Source organism: Mytilus galloprovincialis, chromosome 11 (genome assembly GCF_965363235.1).
Source record: "Mytilus galloprovincialis chromosome 11, xbMytGall1.hap1.1, whole genome shotgun sequence".
Classification (NCBI taxonomy): Eukaryota; Metazoa; Mollusca; class Bivalvia; order Mytilida; family Mytilidae; genus Mytilus; species Mytilus galloprovincialis.
Genome location: NC_134848.1, coordinates 282763 through 307009, shown reverse-complemented (window position 1 = coordinate 307009; position 24247 = coordinate 282763). Strand labels below are relative to the sequence as shown.

Sequence of the window (24247 nt, the reverse complement as noted above, 5' to 3'; positions counted from 1 at the left end):
AGACAATTTAAATTATCGTACGGCAAATAAATGAAAGAAAAAGTAACATGTGTTAACAGCAGGCCTAGGGTAATGGTAATTTGTAATTGTAATGTATTGTAATATTACATTTTTTTGATGTAATGCACATTTTCTGCATTACAGTTGCATGTAATGTAATGATTACTTTAGTTAAAAATCAATGTGTAATGCCTCCATTACTGTACATTACTTTTCATTACAAATTTGTAAAATACATGAAATTGAAGAATATTGTAAAATAAAAATAAAATATTAACAAAAACAAAAGAAAGTATTGAATACATTTATTGTCACAGTTATTTACTGTATTAAATAAATTACATCAAACGTTAAAAGACATATTAAGGTAAGAAATAAAAATAAAGGCAACAGTAGTATACCGCTGTTCAAACTCATAAATCCATGGACAAAAAACAAAATCGGGGTAACAAACTAAAACTGACGGAAACGCATAAATATAAGAGGAGAACAACGACACAACACTACAATGTAACTAACACACACAGAAACGGACCAAGCATCAGACAAAATCCTACGAGAATAACATATCTAACATCAAAACCAAATACATGAATTTGGGATTGACAAGTACCGTGACACGTCTTATCGCACTCCCAGGTAATGGTGGGGTTCGTGTTGCTCAGTCTTTATTGTTTAAAATTGTTAAAATCATCAAGTCTTCATCTTGGTTTCTGATATTAGTATAAAGAAATATTGGGAATATGTTGGTGTTTGGTGGTCTATGAAAAACCATGAAAGAAATATTAAAGAAAACTATATAGATGGATGGAAAAATATGAAGATGAAACTTTCATAATTCTATATACACCTTGCATGTATTTCAATGAAAGATTGAATATGTCAATTAACATTTTTACACTAAACTGGGGTTTGGGTCCTGTCTGTGTTGTTATTTCACCTAATTATTATCAAAATGTTTTATTGCAATCAAATCTTCTCAAGTTATGTTTGTCCTCAAAGAGCCCTTAGGTATTTAACAGGATAATCCTTTAATGAAACAGTTATTATATCCCTTTGAAATACCTTTATGACATGTATGATGTCTTAATGATTAAGTGATCAATGATAGAAACAAAATTATATGATTATTTTTTTTTCACCACCGAAGAAACTTAAAGTGACTTTTTCAGTTTCATGCCTCCTACAACTCCACCAAAGAGTAGACACAGGTTTTGGTGCAGTACATGATTTTGATTGAGATCACCCCCAGTTAATGGTGGGGTTCGTCCCATCCTGAGCACCTGAGATCACTCCCAGTTAATGATTGGGTTCGTCCTATCCTGAGCACCACTCCCAGGTAATGGTGGGGTTCGTCCCATCCTGAGCACCTGATATCACTCCCAGGTAATGGTGGGGTGCGTCCCATCCTGAGCACTTGAGATCACTCCCAGGTAATGGTGGGGTTCGTCCCATCCTGAGCACCCGAGACCACTCCCAGTTACAGGTGGGGCTCGTCCCATCCTGAGCACCTGAGATCACTCCACGTTAATGGTGGGGTTCGTCCCATCCTGAACACCTGAGATCACTCCCAGTTAATGGTGGGATTCGTCCATTCCTGAGCACCTGAGATCACTCCCAATTAATGGTGGGGTTCGTCCCGTCCTGAGCACCCGAGATCACGCCCAGTTATTGGTGGGGTTCGTCCCATCATGAGCACCTGAGATCACTCCCAGTTAATGGTGGGGTTAATCCCGTCCTGAGCACCTGAGATCACGCCCAGTTAATGGTGGGGTTCGACCCATCCTGAGCCCCTGAGATCACTCCCAGTTAATGGTGGGGTTCGACCCATCCTGAGCACCTGAGATCACCCCCAGGTAATGATGGCAATGTCAGCTTATGAGTTTGAATATGCCTTTGGTATCTTTCACCTCGGTTCTGATTTTGTGAATGGTTGGACTGTCAGACTCACCGTGTTGATGCTGCTTTGATTTTATTGCACAAAGAATAAGGACAAGTACATGTTAAGGGTATAAGTAGTAGATCTGTTTTATAAACATATATACAAGTAGAAGATATAACTAAAACACAAATAGCGCTTCAGTAATCACATCAACAACAAACACGGTATCATAGCATATTTAATTTGTAAATTACAAAGTCACTAAGTATTTAAAATAAAACAGTTGCGCTAATTACAATATAATACAAACAGTTTGAAGGCAAAATGTATACACATTAAAAAAGGTTGACAAAGTTATGACAAATCAGACTAGGATTTTTTTATACACGTATGGAGTGATTGAGTACAAGGAGAAAATTATAAAGCATGAAATCAGACTATTATTATTGTTACAAAATTATATCTGACAAAATCGAATCACTACTTAATATTATAGAATATATAAAACATGTTCACATCAAATCAATAGAAATAGTAAATAATGGAATAAAGGAATAATTGGAAGAAAATGAAATAACTATGAAACACTGTCCCAGGTTAGGGGAGGGTTGAGGGCTCACAAATATGTTTAAACCCGCCACATTCTGTATGTGCCTGTCACAAGAGAGGAACCTGTAGTTCAGTTGGTGTCGTTGGTATAAGTCTGTCATACTTGTTTTTCATAAATTATTTTGTTATAAGTTAGGCCGTTAGTTTCCTCAATTGAATTGTTTTATATTTGTCATGTTTGGGCCTTTAATAGCCGACTTTAAGGTATGAGTTTTTCTCACTGTTGAAGCCCGTACAGTTGCCTATAATTGCTTACCTCCACTTTATTTGAACTTTGTTGGATAGTTGTTTAATTGGCAATCATATTAAATCTCCTTATTTTTGTATACAAATTTTGATATTGGCGATGAAAGGAAAAGGGGGTTAAATTTTGTAAAACTGACAATGAATATTGAAATTTAAATTTTTCACACTCGACTATTTCAAATTAAACAGATGTACAACATAAAAAACCTCTTAAAAAATTCCAGGCTTATCATGGTGAACGACATTGTATTCTTTGTTTATCCTTTTTTTCTGATAGATGAAAGATAATTTCATTTGACAGAACAGATGCGTTATGTCAAAAACATTCGTCGTGAAATACCATGTTATGTTAGCAACAACTATATTTACATAATAAGAGCATATCATTGCATTTTTGTTCAAAACTATATTTATGAAGAGGCATTTTTATTTACAAATGTACAAATAAAAGTAGCTGTTTGATAAACACAATATACAACAAGTTAATGTCAAAAATACAAAAACATCCTTAGGACAAGATTCTGTCACTGAATTAGTTATTTCATATGAACATACTTTATTATTCATTAGGCTTAAAATATAGACCTAAATTGACTCTTAAGGTAACATTTAACAGCTTTGAGAGATTGACATACACAATTATGACTGAAATGAAATTGATAATAACCTAATTGCAGCTATGTAGGTTATTCAAAATTTATCAACATAGTACATATAGTATATTGTATCAAGTTATGACATTTCCTTTAGGTTGCACTTTGTAAATACAGCTGTTTCACAAACCACGCCCCTTTTGGGATATATACTATTGATAGATGTTTTGTTTACCTACTGGTTCCCTGATATGATATCTATGTTTCATCTCCAAGAGACACATCTTGGGACCTTTACCAGTATGAATACACATGGATATCGGCCAAATTAAATTCTGAGAAGGACCAAATGTTAAGTGAGAGGAAGTACATAATTTTAGTATACATGTAGGTTTAAATTCTTGGAAGTTTGAGGCATATAAATGTTGAAAATATGCCGCACAGCCAGATTTTTTGACCTTTGAAAAAACAGTAGTGCAAATGAACTTTCCAATTACTGGTTCCAAATAATTATATTAAGATACATTAATTTTTTTTTTCTTGAACAGAATATGTAATGACTGTTTTATAATTGTACTATCTGTTTAGTGACGAACACTCATAAAGGGGATTTGTGTTTATGAATAGACACTAGTAAAAGGGATTAGTACATATTTTATCTTTTCCCTTGCCCAGCATGACACTCACACGTGACATATGTTTAATATAAAAGATTGTTATCAATAATATATTGTTATTCATTTACATTGATGGTTTAAGTGACCAAATCATTGAACATTGAATTGACAATAGCTCCTTGTTGTGTAAAGTTTTTGTTCTGAAAGGAATTACATTTATTTCATTTCGAGCATTTATAAAGGGTTGCCATATCTGTGCTAGTAACTAATGTCTTTTCTATTTGATCTGCTAGATCTGCATAAATAGAGTCTTTCTTTAGGGCTTTGAGAAATTCATTAAATCCCTGTTCATTTTTACGCAACAGCATGTCCATTAAATTCCTGTTCTTTTCCTGTGGGGTTTTACCAGATTCTATCTTCTTCCCATCATCAACTGACAATACCTCTCTTGTTATTAGATGATCTACTATATTCTCGTGTTGTATATCAATGATAACTTTGAGGTAATTCTTTTGTAAACGAACTTTATATGATGGAAAATTCCAAGCTGATAAGCCTACAAAATAAAAAAAAGATTTTTTTCCCTAAGTGATATTGACCTTTCATGACTAAAGCTGGAAGGAAAATATAAAAAAAATTATTCGAACTCATAAAATTTATAGCATGTTGTTTTCATTTTTTCATCACGGGGTCGATACCTCTGATAGTGGACTATCAGTCCATGAGAATTTCATCAGCTCAATAGTCAGTACTTCGGTACTGGCATGATTTATAACAAACTTCCTTAAATTGTCTGTTTATAAATTTTAAAATAATGAAGAAGCTTAGGTTTCAACTCCCTCAGGCAAAGTTGGCCTTAGACGGAATTGGTTATTCTTTTAGGTTCTTTTTAGGTATACAGCTCTTCAACTATTTCGGTTTTATTCATCCATGTATTTCAAATATTCCGCTTTGAGTGTTCCTGATGAAGGTAGCTCGAAAAAAGGGTTACGGTACATAAAATCAATAACGTGTTGTTTTCATTGTTTTTAAAACAGGATTAGTTTTTTTTTTGAATATTACAAGTAAACAAATGATAGACATGTGCAATGTCTTATAAAATATATTTGCAAATTGCATACATCATGTATATTGCATATATTCATATTTCTGCATTGAAATTAGCAAACACACACGGCAATTTATGAATACCATTTAACATGTTTAAGAGAGATGGTAACCATACAATGCACATATATATATAATGTATGGTTAATTATTTATGGTTAACAACTCCTTAATGTACCATGACTGCATTATAACCGAAGAAAAGAATTTTGAACATTTATATTGCAAAGACATAAGTTTGCAATCATATGTGTACATGATATATGTAGTATATATCAGCCAGAAACCACTTGTATGCACAAGTGTAAGTCTATTCTAAGTAACTTATTTAACGCACAAATCAATAGATATCTCACTTTTATAACATGTAATAATGTATCAACGTTAAGTTTTTATCCCACATTTCATTCAGGATAAAAAAACGCTTTTCTTTAAAGGATGAGACAAAAAAAAGATGAAAGAGCAAAAACAGTCAACAATAATTCACCCTTTTCACTAAATTCAATAAACTAGAGGCTCTCAAGAGCCTGTGTCGATCACCTGTATCTACTATGGTTTTGGAAATCATGTAAAACGTTAAAATCATATTTATAACCTAATAATGATTGATGCTAAGTTGGGTTTATTTTGACCCAGTAGTTAAATTGAAAGCAGAATATTTTTGAAAAGATTTACAAAAATTACCAATAAATTGCAGACAATAACTTAAAAGGACAATAACTCCAATAAGATATCTATTTCCAATTGGTCATGTTAACTTATTTGTAGATCTTTCTTTAATTGACATTTTTTGCTGTTTACAGTATATCTCAAACTATAATGGTATTCAAGAAAATTAACAAAAATATAGTTATACCAAAAAATTCTTCAAGTAATTGAACAAAGAACGTCTTTTAAAAAATGAGTTATCTCCCTTTGTACAGAAATATGGTTTAACTTAGTACTCAAACATTAGATATGGTCCAGAGTTGTGGTCCATAACTCTTGATTAAATCGTCAGTCCAGAACAAAATTTGTACTTGATCTATAATTTGTCATACAACTTTATACTAATTATCAAATCACTATCTTCAAGAACGAAGAAAAAAAGTGTGGAAAGCTGATTTGCCACACTGACAGAAGGACAGACAGACGGACAGATAGACAGACGGTCGGAGTGAAAACCTAAATCCCCCCTTACACCTCGTCGGTAGGGTACTAATAACTTAATTAATGCGGAGACAAAAGTGATACGAAAACGTGACTCAGTTTATAGCAGTATACATGAGTCATTGTAGGTCTGACCACAGAAATGTCTATGCGTTTGATAAAATTGCACCTGGTTTTTCTGATATATCACATTCGACCCAGCAAGACAATTTATTGAATATAGGTATGTGTTATAATGATCAATATTATGATTATCAAATGATAATAATCGATATGAAACCTGTAATTAGTATTTGTATATATTATGTCCTGGTGTAACGTATCAAATACCGTGAGTTATATTTTAAGGCACGACATTTGGCCTGCAATACACTTATAACTTTATTGTCCTTTCCTTATCTAATTACTTTATTAGTTGTTCTGTAATTAAGTACGCTTTACATTCTTGTGTTTATGGTAATCATATGCAGTCTGGGAAATAGATGTATATCTTGTTTACATTTTCACGGTTGAAATGGTGATTACTACTACGAGGACGCCTATGAGTCGCGTCACAAACTAAGGCAGATAATTAGAAAAACATGTCTATAAACCAAACACTGCATTTTATTCCCATGTTCTTTTTTTAGCCATGCTGGCGGGGTCATTGCATACATTTTGTAAACTAGATACCCTAAGGATGATTTAGGCCAAGTTTAGTTTAATTTGGCCTAGTAGTGTCAAAGGAGAAGATTTTTGTAAAAGTTAACGATGACGGACGACAGACGCCAAGTGATGAGGAAAGCTCACTTGGACCTCTGGGCCAGGTGAACTTAAAATGGAAGATATCTGATACAATTAGGAATACGTTCTTACCCACTTGTCATGTCAAAATCTTGTAAAAAGTTTTATTTATGATATCGTTGAAGAGAAGTGGAAAAAGGAATTAAAGCTTACAATAGTTGGAACAAATCCATGGTCATCTTTGACATTGATACGTCATTGCAGTCAACTTAATTATTATATTGACGACCAAATAGATCCCCACGAGATTGTGAACTACCTCACTAAACTATATGAACCACGAACAAAACAGTTTAAACATTTGTAACAGTAAAACTCTCCTTTAAAGAGTTTAACAATAAGACGGCTCTGATTGCAAATGAGACAACTCTCCACCGCAGACCAAATCTTTAAAGGTTAGAGTTGTTCTTGTGTTAAATGATATGCCTTTATTGTTAGTGACTGAAGGATAATGTACTAATTAGTTTATCTAGCGAACGAGTTAATACGGATAGAGACTATTAAGAGACACAGCTTTAATTTTATATTAGAAATGCCTGAGCGTAACAGAAACTTTGGATTTTGTACGCGCTTGACACTTGAAAGTTTTAACAAATTATTTTCTTAAATTATCCCACATTGGTATCCAATGTAATAATCCATAGATGGTGCGAAAGTTAATATTTGTTGTTGAAACAGATATATGTTTGCTAATACACAGATATAATTTAAATCTAGATGTAGTGAAGGTGTGTTTACCATAATGTTGAATAATATTTACGAAAAAATCATTTCTCATTATGCATTGATATTTGATATTCTATTGTTTCAAAATATATAAAACAAAACATAAACTGTTATCTCAGAGATATGTCTCACCTTTTCTGTAATTTTTATAATGCAAATGTTGAAATTGAAATAGCAATACTTTAACATATAAGTTTAAAAATATTTTGTGTATTTTTCCTTTGATCTTTTTTTGTGATAACTTTTCATATCATGCTACTCGCCTGAGATAGAAAATTATCGTCAGAAACTAAGAGCCGAATGTCGTTGTCAATATAAAAATTAACGACGTCATAGACAAAATAGCGATAAACAGATTGGTCTTTCAAACTCGAGGATGTTTCTTGGCCACATCTCATTTCAGGGCTGAAAATTTTCACATCTCCAGTTGTGACTTGACAACTCTGTCACATGTATGCAAATATTGAAAGTCTATGAACCATGTCTGAAGGTACATGGCTAAGCAATTTAAATGGGAATGAGATGTGCGAGGGCTAATACAACTGCATACCAAACATCATTAACTTATTATAAGTCATACCCTTTAAACCAACCTAAACACAAACATTAACTTGTAAACTTTGTAAAAGTTTCAAGTCAATGAGCCATGATTAGTGGGTGGGGCTATATAATCTCCATGGAAAGGATACTTGCAAATGCCAATAATTTGCATACCAAATATCTTAACATTAACAGTTCATCTAAAACTGATCTAATCACAAACTAATACATGTGAAATAAGCTAAAGTTTCAATGTCAATAGACCATGACTGAGGGGCAGGGTCAAATATTCTCCATAGATATGAGATGTGCTAATAATTATACAACTGTATACCTCTTAACACTAGCCTACCACTAATGGTTCCCCTTGAACTGACTTAATCACTAACTAATTCATGTAAACTAAGCAAAATGTTCAAAGTCAATAGACCATGACTGAGGGGAAGGAGCCAAATAATCTCCATTGAAATGAGATATGCCAGTGCTTATACAACAGTATACCAAATAACATTGACCTACCACTAATGGTTCCCCATAAACTGACCTAATCACAAAATAATACATGTAAAATAAGCAAAAGTTTCAAAGTCAATAGACCATGACTGAGGGGGCAGGGCCAAATAATCTCCATGGAAATGAGATGTGCAAATGCTAATACAACTGCATACCAAATATCACTGACCTACCACTTGTTGTTCACCTTAAACTAGACCTTATCACAAACTAATAATGTATTGACGCCGCCGCCACCGGAAACTGCATACCTATGTCTCGTGTTTTGACTCGGTTAAGGCGAGACACTAATCAAAAACCTTGTGAGGAACTGTCGCACTTCTAGAAGGTATTATAATAATTAAATACACTCTGTGTTGAATGTCACAAAAACATGCAGTAGCACCAAAGTATTATTATATAAAAAAGAAGATGTGGTATAAACCTTCTTTGCTTGTGTTTACAATAAAGCCTGCAGCCATACCTTCGTTTTCAGCAGATACTAATGTTGTACTTGGAATTGTTTCCTGTGTATCACATTTCAAATCATTAGCGATATCTTCGTATCCATAATTACGTAATCCATCAACAAACACACTGTAAGCATGTTCCCTCCTTTTAATCACAATATCCAGCAATGCTTTGTTCTGATCATCTTGTCGAGGATAATGTTCAATATCACGTCTGTCGTCTGCTGATATCACCAGATGTGTCATCATATGGTCTAAAATTTGGCTGATTTGTACGTCCTGTTTGATTCTGTTTTCGTTTTCTCTTATTCTATCTGTAAATGAGCAAATTGGATTATTGACCAAAAAAAATGAATGTGTATAGTGGATCTGCAAGTAAAACAATGCTTTAAAAGAGGGACGAAAGATACCAAAGGGACAGTCAAACTCATAAATCTAAAACAAACTGACAACGCCATGGCTAAAAATGAAAAAGACAAAAGGACAAAAAATAGTACACATGACACAACATAGAAAACTAAAGAATAAACAACACGAACACCACCAAAAACTAGGAATGATCTCAGGTGCTCCGGAAGGAAAAGCAGATCCTGCTCCACATGTGGCACCCGTCGTGTTGCTTATGTGATAACAAATCCGGTAAATAGTCTAATTCGGTAGGTCAATGCTTACATTGTTGTTGTGTATAAAATGTTATTGCCCCAAAAAATATCATTCATTTATAAAAAAAAGTGCAATGAAACGTATACAAAGATTAAATCAATTTGAGTGTTATTCAAAATTTCACAATAAGAAGATTTATATATATATATAAAAAAAGATATCGCATAATTGACATTCACATGATAATTAACTGTATTCCACTTATCCTAAATTTTTCAATTGCAATGAACATGCATTTTAGTTGATTGGTCATTTTGTTATACCAAAAGAAACAATACTTGAAAGATGAATTATCAAATTTAAATAATTATGAACATTTTGCTTAAGTAACATTGAGTGGTAGCCTATCTGTCTAAGCATTTCAAAAGGAAATAGCTGTATACATAATTGATGAGTGCTGATTTTCAAAACTCGTTCAAAATATAAACCTTTTGATATAACTTACAAAATAATCTGATAAGAAATGTAAATTACAGAGCGTGAATGGTGCAGTTTTCCATATAACGTTTTATTCCATTAGGTATTCTATAACACTGGGCATATTTTACTATTTTACAAATAGCACTGATTTTCGAATTTGTATGGGAAATTGCTGTTATAAATCTTTGATATAAATTTCATATATTAATTGAACACATGAAAGTGCTTGCAGGACTAGGCAGATGGACGTAATGAAGGGCAAACAAACAGAATGCAAGAGTTTAATAAAACCATTGCACTCCCTTGTTTTTTTTTCTTTAATTACATAACTTAAATTGTGTGCTATTTATTTACTTAGACTTGTCATATTAGTAGTTATACCTGTAGCAGTTTCTACTGCTTTAAGTGTATTGGGATCAACATCCTTTACAACCTCCTTTAAACCCTTTGATCCTTTACCAATATTTACAAATGCTTGCTCAAGAACCCGTATTGTAGGTTTCACTGTTCTGTCTTTCCTCCATGTAAACAAAACTTCCTTATTCTGTGCCAGCAAATCACGATCACGTTTCACTTTAACACTCTCTATCTCTTCTACAGACAGTCCCAGTTCTATTCCTAGTTGGAAGACTATATTGCCAATCAGCGGTGCTAATCTATCTAAAATTTCATCTGATGGAAAACAGTCTAAAATATCGTCAGGAATACCTATATGGAATAAGAAATAAAATATATCTACAGAGAATTCGTCAAAACTAATTAAAGACTCAAATTGCAGTGTTACCCTGAATGCTTTATAAAACAATGGAGTATTGTTTATCCTGGACAGTTAAATGTGTTTTATGAAGTAGAGTATTGATAAGAAGTAGTGGATTCGTAAACAATAATCGACGAGCGACTTTGGTCTGATTGATTATCGTTTCCGAATCCACTACCTTTTATCAATTATTTTTTGACAATGAAGCAACGGAATTTCATAAAAACAATTTCGTATTTTGTCTTTTTTATTCTATAATAGCTGGAAATGATTATATCCACACGGTTCATGTCTATATTTAAGTTATCTTTCGTCCCTCTTTTAAATGGGTTGTTAGCTCACCTTTTAATTACCAGATTTTATACTTGTTTATTTATATTTCATTTAATGTTTTATGATTACAAATTATTTAAATTATATAGATTTTGGTATTTAAGATTTATTCAAAAAAACATATATAAATATACAGAATGTATTTATCTTTTTTTTTTGAATATTTAAAAAAATTAATTACCAAAATTTAGAAACCTTTGAAATTTACATTATACTAGAACACACCCGCGAAATCGCGGGCATATACAGCTTGTGAACTGTTGTAGGATGATTTTTTGTAAAAGATATTATGTATGGAGAATTTCATAAAAGGTATCAAAAGCCCTCTCCCTTTTCCCAAAGTCCGATATTTGTTTCCTTTCTGTTAAATTCAATTATTTTCGTGTGTCTGGCCCCATACCACAATTATTCCTCTGCTTTATTACAATGCTTCTTTTTGGTAAAAGTCAAATCAAATTAAAAATTTGCACCGTTTCAAACATGAAATAAATGTAACTGCTTTTATATAGATCATTATTAGTCTTAATAAAATATGCTTCTAGGTCAATCCATCAGTACTTTTTTTTCTTTTTAGAGCCTTATTAACATGCCAATGGTAGGATCTGAATCATGTATAAATGACTAAGACCGACTAAGGCTAATTTGAAGGGTGGTCGGAGGGGTCCTGATCCCGAAATCCCGGGCTTATAACCATGAAATCCCGAGATGCAGAATTTAAAGAAATTCATATCCCGAAATCCCGAAATCGAAAAATATATTCCCGGATCCCGTAAGGATCAATCCCCAAATACCGAGCTTAAAAACACCGAACCCGACGCCTCTTGTCCTCTCTAAGGATGTATTATAGTTGTGATTCTTGCGATCTAAACACCATGATATGGAGAACACTCTGAATGGCTTATTTATTTTTCATTTTTGTTATCCATCATTCGATTGGTTGTACTTGTGTCACAGGTTTTACTTATTTTAATATATTATGCAATTTGTATATTAAATCTTAAATTGTAAACATTTCAAAGAAAACAGTAGACAGAATACAGATAGTCTCTATATATTAAAGTAGTATAATCGTAGTTTACATGTAGATAAATGCGAGAAATAATTGTCCTTTATAGGGAGCTATAATAGTTGTGGTGCCTGCGATCTAAACACCATGATATGAAGAACGCTCTGATTGGCTTATTTATTTTTCATTTTTGTTATCTATCATACGATTGGTTGTAATTGAGCATGTTTCAAACCAGAAGTCTTATCTATGACTAAAAGTCAGTCCGATGACGGAATCATATCCGGACTTCTTTTTTGTCGTTTTTCTCCCAAAATAACTTAATCTGAATAATCATAAGAATGGATGACAAATGCGACTATGCATGTTACCTATAGGACACAGAGGCATGACGATTGATCTGTTGTGGAAGGAAGAGAAGCGACACATAAAATGAGGTCTTCTCGTTTAATAGTATAGATAGTATTTAGCAATCTGTAATGATTTACAGCTGATTAAAGATTGCCTACAATTTAACGGTACTAAGTTAAATACATATATTTAACGTAGTTGCCATAATACTACAATTTCATGATGCTCCAGTTAATGATGCTTTCCGAAATAAATAAAATAATTGCTTAAGGTCTTTTTTGAACAATTATACATGAGTTTTGTTTAAACTGTTTCCTTTTCATTAAGTTTAGATTATTTTAACGTTATTACATTTGGCATCCATCGTGAACCGGTCAATAAACTAGTATTATCTGTGGTACGCATTCTCAATCTCCAGCAGAATTGCTCATGCTACATGTGTTCAATGTTTAATTATGTCAATTTTTTTACTTTTACATTCAAGCTGGTCATAGCCGTGATCGCCTAGTCAATGGTACTGAAATACATAACTGTGATATTAACAGTGCCAAGTTCAAACCTAGTACCCGAATTGAATTTTTTTCATTGTAATTTTTTTCTCAACAAACATATTGTTTTAATCTTAGAGGTATTATATACTTCATGTTCATTTAAAGGTGATGATTTTGTTTCTGGTTTTACAGTCAATGTAGTAGTTTTACGGTGGTAACTTATATATCACACTCTATTCAAATAAGAGACCGTTCAATGTTGACTTGATGTATATTTGGACCATTTATAATCAAACAAAGAAAAAAATATTGATAGTACGATATCAATATAAGACTAAAACCATAAGTAAGCATTTGCCATGATGAAAAGAAAAAGTCTTTGTACGATAAAAGGGACAACTGTGATGGGCATATGGATATTTATTTTATCAAGGAATTGTACTAATATTTACAATTCCTTGATTCTCTTGTGTTTGGAACTAGTGTGTAATAGCCACAATCGTATAAAGACCCATCGGTTCATTATAACGATGTTGAAAATCAACCGATGTTCAAACCTGACATCGTGAATAAACTCTTAAGATATTTCCATCTGGTATATAGCTATACTCAAGTACGTTCAAATGTAGAACATAATCTTCCTTAAAAAAAATGCCAAAACCAAAACAATTTAAATATATTTGAAAAGAACATGGAAAAAACCAGACATAGTATATATATTTTATTAGATAACAAAAGCGAATTATCTCTGAGATAGAAATACAGTTTATTGACATGTATTGACAGTTGTGCGCTTTAAGAGTGTTATTTAAATATTAATTTTTATCAGCACTCATGGTATAGTGGTATCATGCATAGACTGAAGACTCTACTGTTTATGAAGAAAATATGCGCGAGTTCGAACTCTACATATGCCACTCGTTTTTGAGGATAAAAAGTTAAAAGTTTAAAGTTATAAATAAGATGTCTTAAGTTAACCAAGTGGTCAGTGTCAAATTTTTTAATTTTTTGAAATACTAAGGCTTTTCTACCTCAGGCATAGATTACCTTAGCTGTATTTGGCAAAACTTGTAGAAATTTTGGTCCTCAATGCTCTTCAACTTCGTACTTTATTTGGCATTTTTTACTTTTTGGGATTCAAGCGTCACTGATGAGTCATTTGTAGACGAAACGCGCGTTTGGCGTTTATACTATATTTAGTCCTGGTATCTATGATGAGTTTATTTGATTCTTGAAAAATAATCTACTGTAAGAACCATAGACTGACGTCAGAGAAATTGGTTAAGCTTGTGAGAACTAAAGGGTAAAACTTTGCATCCATTTTCCAGCTGTTACTTAACATCAAATATGTTATTGTATTAAGCATTTAGATTCAATTCCCCCATTACTTCAATGCAATTTTATCATTAATAAAGGGCAGGATATTTATATTTATTCCCTTTATTTGACTGCCAAATTTTAATTATTTTCTCATTACAATTCTCTTAATGGTCTACTTGATAATTCTTGAAGGGTCATGACCAGCATTTAAGAGAGCAGTACAGATCGATCGGTATAAGTGTCATTTCATTCACTTCCTGGTTAAAATCGAAAATGAAATGTAGACAATTCACTCGGACAATTATCCATCATATACATTTCCTAATACTAGTATTAGGAAAAAGGAGCAAACCACCAAAACTTAACATTGACCAATAATTCTGAAAATAGGATTAGGGTCAGAGGAAACCTGCCAGTCGGACATCTACACCTTACAACCATACCATAGACCAAATGCATCTGATCTATTGTTACAGAGCTAATATCCACACAACGCATTGACCAATGGATTATGAAAATGAGACCATGTCAGATGACACCTGCCAGTGGGACATGTACACCTTACAATCACTTCATACATCAAATATAGTTGACATATTACTTATAGGATCTGTGATACTGACTTCACCAGGAAAACTCATCCTTGATCATAGAAGCATTAAAATCAGGCCAGGGTCAGATGACTCAAGCCAGACGGATATTTGTATTGTTGATATCATTTTATACACTAAATATAGTTGACGTATTGATAATAGTATCTGAAAAAATGCCTAATCATAAAAAATAGCATTGACAATTTAAATGAATCATGAAAATGAGGTTATGTTCAGTGAGACGTGTAGACGCTACATTATTTCCACTCACCAAATGTAGTTGACTTGTTGCTTATAGCATGTATAGTATTTGAGATACGAACTTGACCATGTAAACATAACCTTGATCATTGATTTATGAATAGAGGTAAATGTCAGGTGAATCCTGTCCGACTGTCAAAGGAACCAGCTATATATCATATTACCAATCATAAGAGAGAAATTCACATTTTAAGATTCATAAAATAGTTTAACGCCACCAGTAACAAGTGAAACGGCGAGCTACTGCTCACTGATGATACCCCTGCCGCAAGTGGATAATATTAATAGTGTAAAAATATGCAAGTGTTCGGTAAACAGGAAGTTGTTGAGTGATGAATCTAAAAACGCATCACACGGTATAGCTGACTTATATAAATCCTGAAACCAAATTTCAGAAATCCTTGTATTATAGTTCCTGAGAAAAATGTGACGAAAGTTTCATGGGACGGACTGACAGACAGAGGTAAAACCGTATACCCCCCTTTTTTGAAAGCAGGGGTATAATTAGTCAATGAACTATTGACACAGATAAAGTAGACGACTGACAAAGTAATTAGTCAATGAACTATTGACACAGACAAAGTAGACGACGGACAAAGTAATTAGTCAATGAACTATGGACACAGATAAAATAGACGACTGACAAAGTAATTAGTCAATGAACTATTGACACAGATAAAGTGGACGACTGACAAAGTAATTTGTCAATAAATTATTGACACAGATAAAGTAGACGACTGACAAAGTAATTAATCAATGAACTATTGACACAGATAAAAGTAGACGACTGACAAAGTAATTAGTCAATGAACTATTGACACAGATAAAAGTACACGACGGACAAAGTAACTAGTCAATAAACTATTGACACAAATAAAGTAGACGACTGACAAAGTAATTAGTCAATGAACTATTGACACAGATAAAGTAGACGACGGACAAAGTAGTTAGTCAATAAACTATTGACACCGATAAAGTAGACGACGGACAAAGTAATTAGTCAATGAGCTATTGACACAGATAAAAGTAGACGACTGACAAAGTAATTAGTCAATGAACTATTGACACAGATAAAGTAGACGACTGACAAAGTAATTAGTCAATGAACTTTTGACACAGATAAAAGTAGACAACGGACAAAGTAATTGGTCAATAAACTATTGACACAGATAAAGTGGACGACTGACAAAGTAATTAGTCAATGAACTAAGGAGTGAATGTTTTGCATTGTTTACATGTTTAAATATTACAGATCCATGAAATGCACACCCGGGTCTTACATATCTAATGACTTTCCAAATTGGACATGAATTTAACCACTATATCATCAACAAGTTATGGTAGCAAATGTAGTTCATCGTAGTTAATTTCCACAGGTAAAACTTTTAAAAGAAGTTTAAGTTCTCATTGTTTTGTGTCAACTGTAAAAGTAGACTCTGAAGATGAGGTAAAAAAAAAACCAATACATATTGCTGATTTTGGATGACCGACTGGCAAATGACTCAAACTGTAAGAATTGCTCACATCGGCTATATGAAAGTATAAGGATATGAAAGGGGGACTACAAAAAAAGGCATGTAATCATTGCACTTAGTGCCCCTCTAAAAGTTGGAATATACTAATTGGAATAAATTCAGGGAGGCAGTCATGACTTTTCATTTTTAAAACCAAATCCCGCATGAAAAATAAACATCTGTAAAGAGAGTGATTAAATTTTGAAAGAATGCTCTAATACTGCTTTGTTATTAAACAAACAGCCAAACATCTCCAAAGGGATTAATAATAATTCGAAAGGTATGTGCCTACTGCTTTGTAATCAAACTAGATACATAACAATATGATAAATGTCCTGTACCAAGTCAGGAATATGGCAGTTCTGATCTAATAGCTCGTTTCTGTGTATGTTGAGTTGTTTTTTTGTTTTTTGTTGCACTCTAGTGTTTTGTTGTTTTGTTGTTTTCCTGTTATAGTTGATGTTATTCCCTCGGTTTAGTTTGTAACCCGGATTTGTTTTCTCTCAATCAATGTATGACTTTTGAACAGCGTTATACTACTGTTGCCTTTATTTTTTAAAGATAATAACATTATGATTACTGGTCAATCCCATGAAATATAAAAAATCCAAGTTGCACAGTTATGTAAAAAGGAATCAAGATGACACATTGTTAAATAATCTACCCTTAATCATATATTGTACCAAGGTTAGCATAACCTTAAGAATTTATTTGATACGGAACATAAAGACAAAACTCTTTTTTATTATGTCATATAAAGGCCTTTAGATATCAAAATACTTACCAGATTTCACTTGTTTTCTCCGACGTACCTGAAAATATAATAATTGTAAGCATCAATTCATTTCAAAGATGTGAGTTAAATCTATCATTGATCCATGTTATCTGAAAACAAGCTCATACATTTATTACAGAAGTAAAGGGCTCAGACCAGATTCAAAAGAAATGTTCAAATCATTCATTGTTAAGGGCATTAGCTATGATCAATTCCCACATTCAATATTTTAAACTAATTGCTAATTGAATGGTTGCACATGTGTTAGACGTGTTCAGCTTAAAAAACGAAAAAAAAGTTGAGAATGTGTCCCCATGGACACATATGATGCCCCAGCTTGCATACAACATTATAAAGGGACATAACTAAAGAACAATAAAAGTGATGCTACCCAAATGTGTACTTTATCTGAGTTTTATGGAAATAAGTATTGTGTAAAGGTTTCATAATGTTTGGTTTGGGCAAACTTAAGTTTAAAAAACATTGTGTATAAGTTTCAAAACATTTGGTTGAGGCAAACTTAAGTTAGAGAACGGAAACTTAAAATTTTGTAATTTTTCCATTGATCAAGGGGCATAACTCTAAAACGGTTAGAGCAACGCTATCAAAGTAAACTTGATCTGTATTTTGTGGTAATAAGCATTGTGTATAAGTTTCATAATATTTGGTTGAGACAAGCTTAAGTTAAATAACAGAAACTAAAAAATTAGCATTTTTTCCCTTTATAAAGGGGCATAAATCTAGAATGGTTAAAGTGACGCCACTAAAATTCAACCTTGATTTGTGTTTTGTGGTAATAAGCATTGTGTATAAGTTTAATAACATTTGGTTGAGGCAAACTCAAGAGAACAGAAACCGATTTTGGGACGTACGGACGTAAGTACAGACGGACAAAGGCAAAAATTAATGCCCCCTAAAAATTGTAAACATTGGAAATGAAACAAGGGTGAACCATTTGGATTGGATCCATAACAAAACATTCTTATACAGTTAATATTTTATAACATTTTTTTTTTTAAACCTATAATTTGAAATCAAGCAGACCAACAAAAATCCAATTGCACATGGTCAATATCTATTTATGTTTATACATAGATATAAAAAGATGTGGTATGTGGGCCAAAGAGACAACTCTCCATCCAAATTTGTAAAAGTAAGCCATTATAGGTTAAACTATGGCCTTCAAACAGGAGCTTTGGCTGACACCGAACAGCAAGCTATAAAGGGCCCTAAAAATGACTAGTGTAAAACCACTCTAATAGGAAAACCAACGGTCTAATCTATATAAAAACGAGAACCGAGAAACAAAAATGAAACAAATCAATAAACGACAACCACTGAACATCAGGTTTCTGACTCGGACAGGTGTAAATAAATGCAGCGGGTTTAAACATTTTAATAGGCGCCAAACTTCACCCTAACCTGAAACAATAGTGTAACATCACAACATTGACACACTATAAAATATCAGTTGAAATGGCTTAACCCAATCAAAAGAGATATTAACAAAAACAAGTGAACATACACTGAACGAATATTTTTAATCTTAACACAATGAAATTATAAAATTAATGTTAGATGTAAAACTATATCAGAAAGACAACAATAACCTTGGACAAAAAGCTGCCAAATTAAATTACGTATACAGGTAAATAAAAACATTTTTTTGTTGTAAGGTAAACATGGAGTGATGAAAATATTTTTTACAAAATACATAATTGTGTTGTTCATACATTCGTATGTTTATATCTGGTCATATGACCGTCAGCAGTCTTAAGAGGTCATCTCAATGGTCAATTAGTCTAGAATATACATGAAAAGCTAATACATATTATTATGTCTATGCATTGTTAATTGTTTATTATACAGTTTTTGTAATTTGGATATACGTTTTTGTAAATTTAAATCCAATATGAGAATTTGAGTCAAACTGTTGAACATAAATTTGACAGCTAATGTCCATTTAAAAACTTAACCATCTCATCCTTTCCAAGCATAGTACAACACACTGAATTGTCTCGCCTGCTTTACTTATCTTGATTGCATTTATGTTGACCATGTTGTGAGTCTGTAATTTGAAAGTTTTACTCAAAGATTGATTCCATATAAGCTTAACCTTATCAAAGATCAATGTAGAAAAGTATCACAAAAGTACCATACTCAAAGACAAATTAAATAAAAAGCTCGTTGTCTTGTGTGTGATGTATTATGTAATAATCATAATAGTTTCTGAGATACACAACTTCGAAACAAACTAGAATCTTTAACTTAATATGATATTGCATATATGTCTCTATTAAGTCTTGGTACTTTCCGATGATATTTTAGGTCAAGGTCAGATGAACACTACAAAACAGACAAGTTCACAATAAAACCACACCATATGCCAATTAAAGAAATATATGAAAAGATAAATACAATTACATCAGTCCATTGCAGTAGTTACTTACCACACATAATTTATGTGTTGTTACTTCCATTTCTCTCAATCCGTTGTCCAATTCTGCGAAACTGATTTCATAATTCTCTTTCAAATGAATAAGTGTCAAAAATTTGACCATCTGTGTATTTGTTGGGTAATTCTCTACCATATCACTCCATACCATATCTTCCATTCCAAGATGGAGAGCCAATTCATGTAGCATATGTGCCTCACAATGATTAGACAGACGAAGCAACTCTGTGTTACTTGGGATCTGAGATAATGCATCTTTACTCAAACCTTAAATGAATTTAAAAACACATACATGTATGATTTGTAAAGAAAGTACGTTAATATACTGAGATAAGATGAGATAACTATTCAACATTGGAAGTTATTGGGTACACAATATTATCAACATATGCAGTAATCTAATTATAATTTCTTCGAACCTATGTTCACAAAATACACCTAAATGTATTATCTTAAATATAGCACATATTTTTATCTGTTGACAGCAATCGTAGACAATTTACTCATAAGACATATAGGATATATTTTAGTAATTTACAGCAATCAATCTTAACCAAAATTGCAAATCATATATTTTAAATTGAAAGTTTCTAATACATATATCTTTTTGTAATTGTATAAGCACAGATGGTTAAAATCCATTACTTGTCCAAAGAAGTTTCAATCTGTAATATGTAAAATATCATTGTATTGTTTGAATCGGCACAAAATTAAAGCACATTAGTAGCATGGTTTATGTCATGAGATTGGAATTAAATTGGATATTTTAATAAGTTAAATGTTAACTCTGGTCAATAAAATGGAAGTGCAGAGAGATTAATGATACACTTACCTTGACACTTAGCATCACACTGCTTTTGTTCCTGTAAAATAGAAAATAACTCTACAATTCCAGTATTTGTATAATTCCATGTAAACAACCTACTTGCTTGTCGGTCCACAAAAAACATTTCATTTTGTAAAATGTGTGAAACTAATGACAAAAGCACACATAGTAAACAAAGACAATATTGACAAATGCTGATAGTTACTACAAGTCATGTAAATATTATAAATGTTAATCCACTCCTCTACCTTACAAAAAAAAACAAGGTTTAAACAAAGAAGTGTCATAGAAAAGTTATCATCCTTTGTCCCTCTGTCTGATACATTCGTCTATTGCTCTTTACTATCATGCCAACATAAAAAGTTTGTACAGATATAAATTTGTCTCTGAATGTATAAATATTTTTATGTAACGACTTTAAATGATTGATATGTAACATATATTTTACTCATTGTTGAAGATCTTACGGCGACCTAAAGGTTTCTGAATTTCACGTCATTTGGTTTATGGTGGGGAGTTGTCGCGTTGACAATCATATACCATATCTTTTTTTCTTACATAATGTTGAAAGATTGAATGTCTAACATATAATGCAAATAAAGTAACTATCTTATCCAGTAAGGTAACTTGGCCACATATGCGCAGGCTTAGAAATCCTTTCTTAATTTATCTCAATGATGTACCTATAAAAGTTTTACATACCTTTTTCTTGTTCCAAGTACGCCAGTTATTTTTAATGTTTTCTCCGTGTTTACAAAGACATTCCTCAGTCTCAGAGACCAACTTATTTTCTGAAGTGAAACAGTTTAATTTCGAGCAGGAATACTCGGTGAGGAAGGGTAACTTGTTGCTGGCTTTACAATGGATGGAGGACTGATAAAATTCGGAAATTCTTTCTAAAGTAACAAACAAGCAATCCCGGACACTGGTGGCTATATCAGGTATTATCAAACCCTTGGAGCGCTTGTGGACTAGGTACAGTAAGATCTTGTTGCCTTCTACACAGACAACAATATCATGCTCTTTATCAAATGATAACCCAACAAACCCAGAAAACATAAGTTTCCGTCCTTGGTATTCTTTTAATGTCCACATACTCAGACATGCACATATTAGACGGTTTGGTAAGGCTGGAGGTATGATGGTTCCTTTGAAAACAAAGGACAAACTTAGAGTCCTCTCTGGTGTACATTCTTGTGTCAAGTAATCTGTATTATTTCTTTGTGTAAGCATACAGGGTACAAAGAAGTTTTCTATTGGTAGACGGCTTCCTGTTTTTGTATCATATCTCCGTTGTTCGGATACGATATCTAGATGTATCAGCATATCAAATATGTACTCTTTAAATGGTAAAATCTGACGGAATTCTTCTTGTTCCCAAATCTGGTAGAGGTCTACTTTTTGTATCATTCCATTTTCAGACATCTTTTTGAAGGTTTTCCTTGTTTTATCTTCTTTGGGCCAAAATGCAACATCTATAAAAATGAAATAAAGAATATGTTATCAGACTTAATATATAGTTTATAGTATGAGGTAATACCGGTCTATAAAAGCTACATGATAAAACAATTGGTATCACTCATTTAGATCATCACTGGAAAAAACAATTTATCCTAAAAACAAAAAGTAAAATCACAAAAATACTGAATGTATCCTAATAATTCGATTAAATGTCTTTTATATCAGAACACATTATTTTTTTGTTTAGTCATATCAGGATTTGATGATCAAAGTTGAATCATTTCCCATTTGGAAGAAAATAATCTGAAACAAGGCTTGCATGTGCTGTGGGAAAACTGTTAGTTTTCAAATGTTTGCATGATTTCTACATGTTTTCTGTAGAAGAAACACTAAGAATGATGTATGGCAGTCATCCATGATGACATCTTGTCAGTCAATTACTGTCGTTCATATTTTTATTTTCCAGCTTTTAGCACAAAAAGTTTACTCCTCAGTTACTATTTATTCTAAGTACATGAAGTAAACAAATATTTTGAATGTTTATTACCTTGATTACCTTGATTAAATACATTCCTTTTGGGTGGGTAATTTATTAGTTTTGAGGTTAGTTCCCAAGCTGTGATCCTTTTCGGTGGGTAATTTATTAGTTTTGAGGTAAGTTCCCAAGCTGTGATCCTTTTCGATAGGTATTTTACTAGTTTTGAGGTAAGTTCCCAAGCTGTGATCCTTTTTGGTGGGTAATTTATTAGTTTTGAGGTAAGTTCCCAAGCTGTGATCCTTTTCGGCGGGTAATTTATTAGTTTTGAGGTCAGTTCCAAAGCTGTAATCCTTTTGGGTGGGTAATTTATTAGTTTTGAGGTAAGTTCCCAAGCTGTGATCCTTTTGGGTGGGTAATTTATTAGTTTTGAGGTAAGTTCCCAAGCTGTGATCCTTTTCGGTGGGTTATTTACTAGTTTTGAGGTAAGTTTCCAAGCTGTGATCCTTTGGGGTGGGTAATTTATTAGTTTTGAGGTAAGTTCCCAAGCTGTGATCCTTTTCGGTGGGTAATTTATTAATTTTGAGGTAAGCTCCCAAGCTGTGATCCTTTTCGGTGGGTAATTTATTAGTTTTGAGGTACGTTCCCAAGCTGTGATCGTATATATAAAGAAGACTTTGATGTTAAACACACTGAATGTGATTATTTTTCCTTGACAAATACATGAAATATGATATTTATAAAATAGGGGCGAAATATACCAGAGGGACATTCAAACTCATAAACTGACATAGCCAAGGCTAAAAAAGAAAAGACAAACAGACAAATATGATATTATAAAACAGGAGCGAAATATACCAGAGGCACATTGAAACTCATAAACTGACATCGCCATGGCTTAAAAAGAAAAAGACAAACAGACAAATATGATATTATAAAATAGGGCAAAATATACTAGAGGAACATTAAAACTCATAAACAGACATCTCCAAGCCTTAAAAAAAAAAAGACAAACAGACAAATATAATATTATAAAATAGGGGCGAGATATACCAGAGGGACATTCAACTCATAAACTGACATCGCCATGGCTAAAAAAGAAAAACACAAACAGACAAATATGATATTATAAAACAGGAGCGAAATATACCAGAAGGACATTGAAACGCATAAACTGACATTGCCATAGATACGACATAATCCGTTATCATCTGTGAAATTTCATAACAGTCAACCAACTCGTGATGGTGTTTGTAAAAATTACTTTCAACTTCACGGTTTGGAACTATTGGTTTAATTTAGCAGGAATGTCTGCTCTATTGGTGAGGTTCA

General features: G+C 32.6%; 1 protein-coding gene across 1 annotated transcript in view; it reads right to left on the bottom strand.

The window, feature by feature from the left end:
• Nucleotides 1-288: 288 nt before the first annotated feature.
• LOC143052008 (uncharacterized) overlaps nt 289-24247 on the bottom strand; it is a 69823-nt gene continuing 45864 nt past the window's right edge. Inside the window, exons 9-15 of the mRNA XM_076224981.1 lie at nt 21682-22454; nt 20986-21016; nt 20149-20420; nt 17708-17735; nt 10679-11005; nt 9229-9528; nt 289-4503 (exon numbers count right to left, since the gene is read on the bottom strand). Of these exons, the coding sequence (XP_076081096.1) occupies nt 4169-4503; nt 9229-9528; nt 10679-11005; nt 17708-17735; nt 20149-20420; nt 20986-21016; nt 21682-22454 (2066 nt within the window). The 3' untranslated portion in view covers nt 289-4168. The remainder of the gene's footprint in view (nt 4504-9228; nt 9529-10678; nt 11006-17707; nt 17736-20148; nt 20421-20985; nt 21017-21681; nt 22455-24247) is intronic.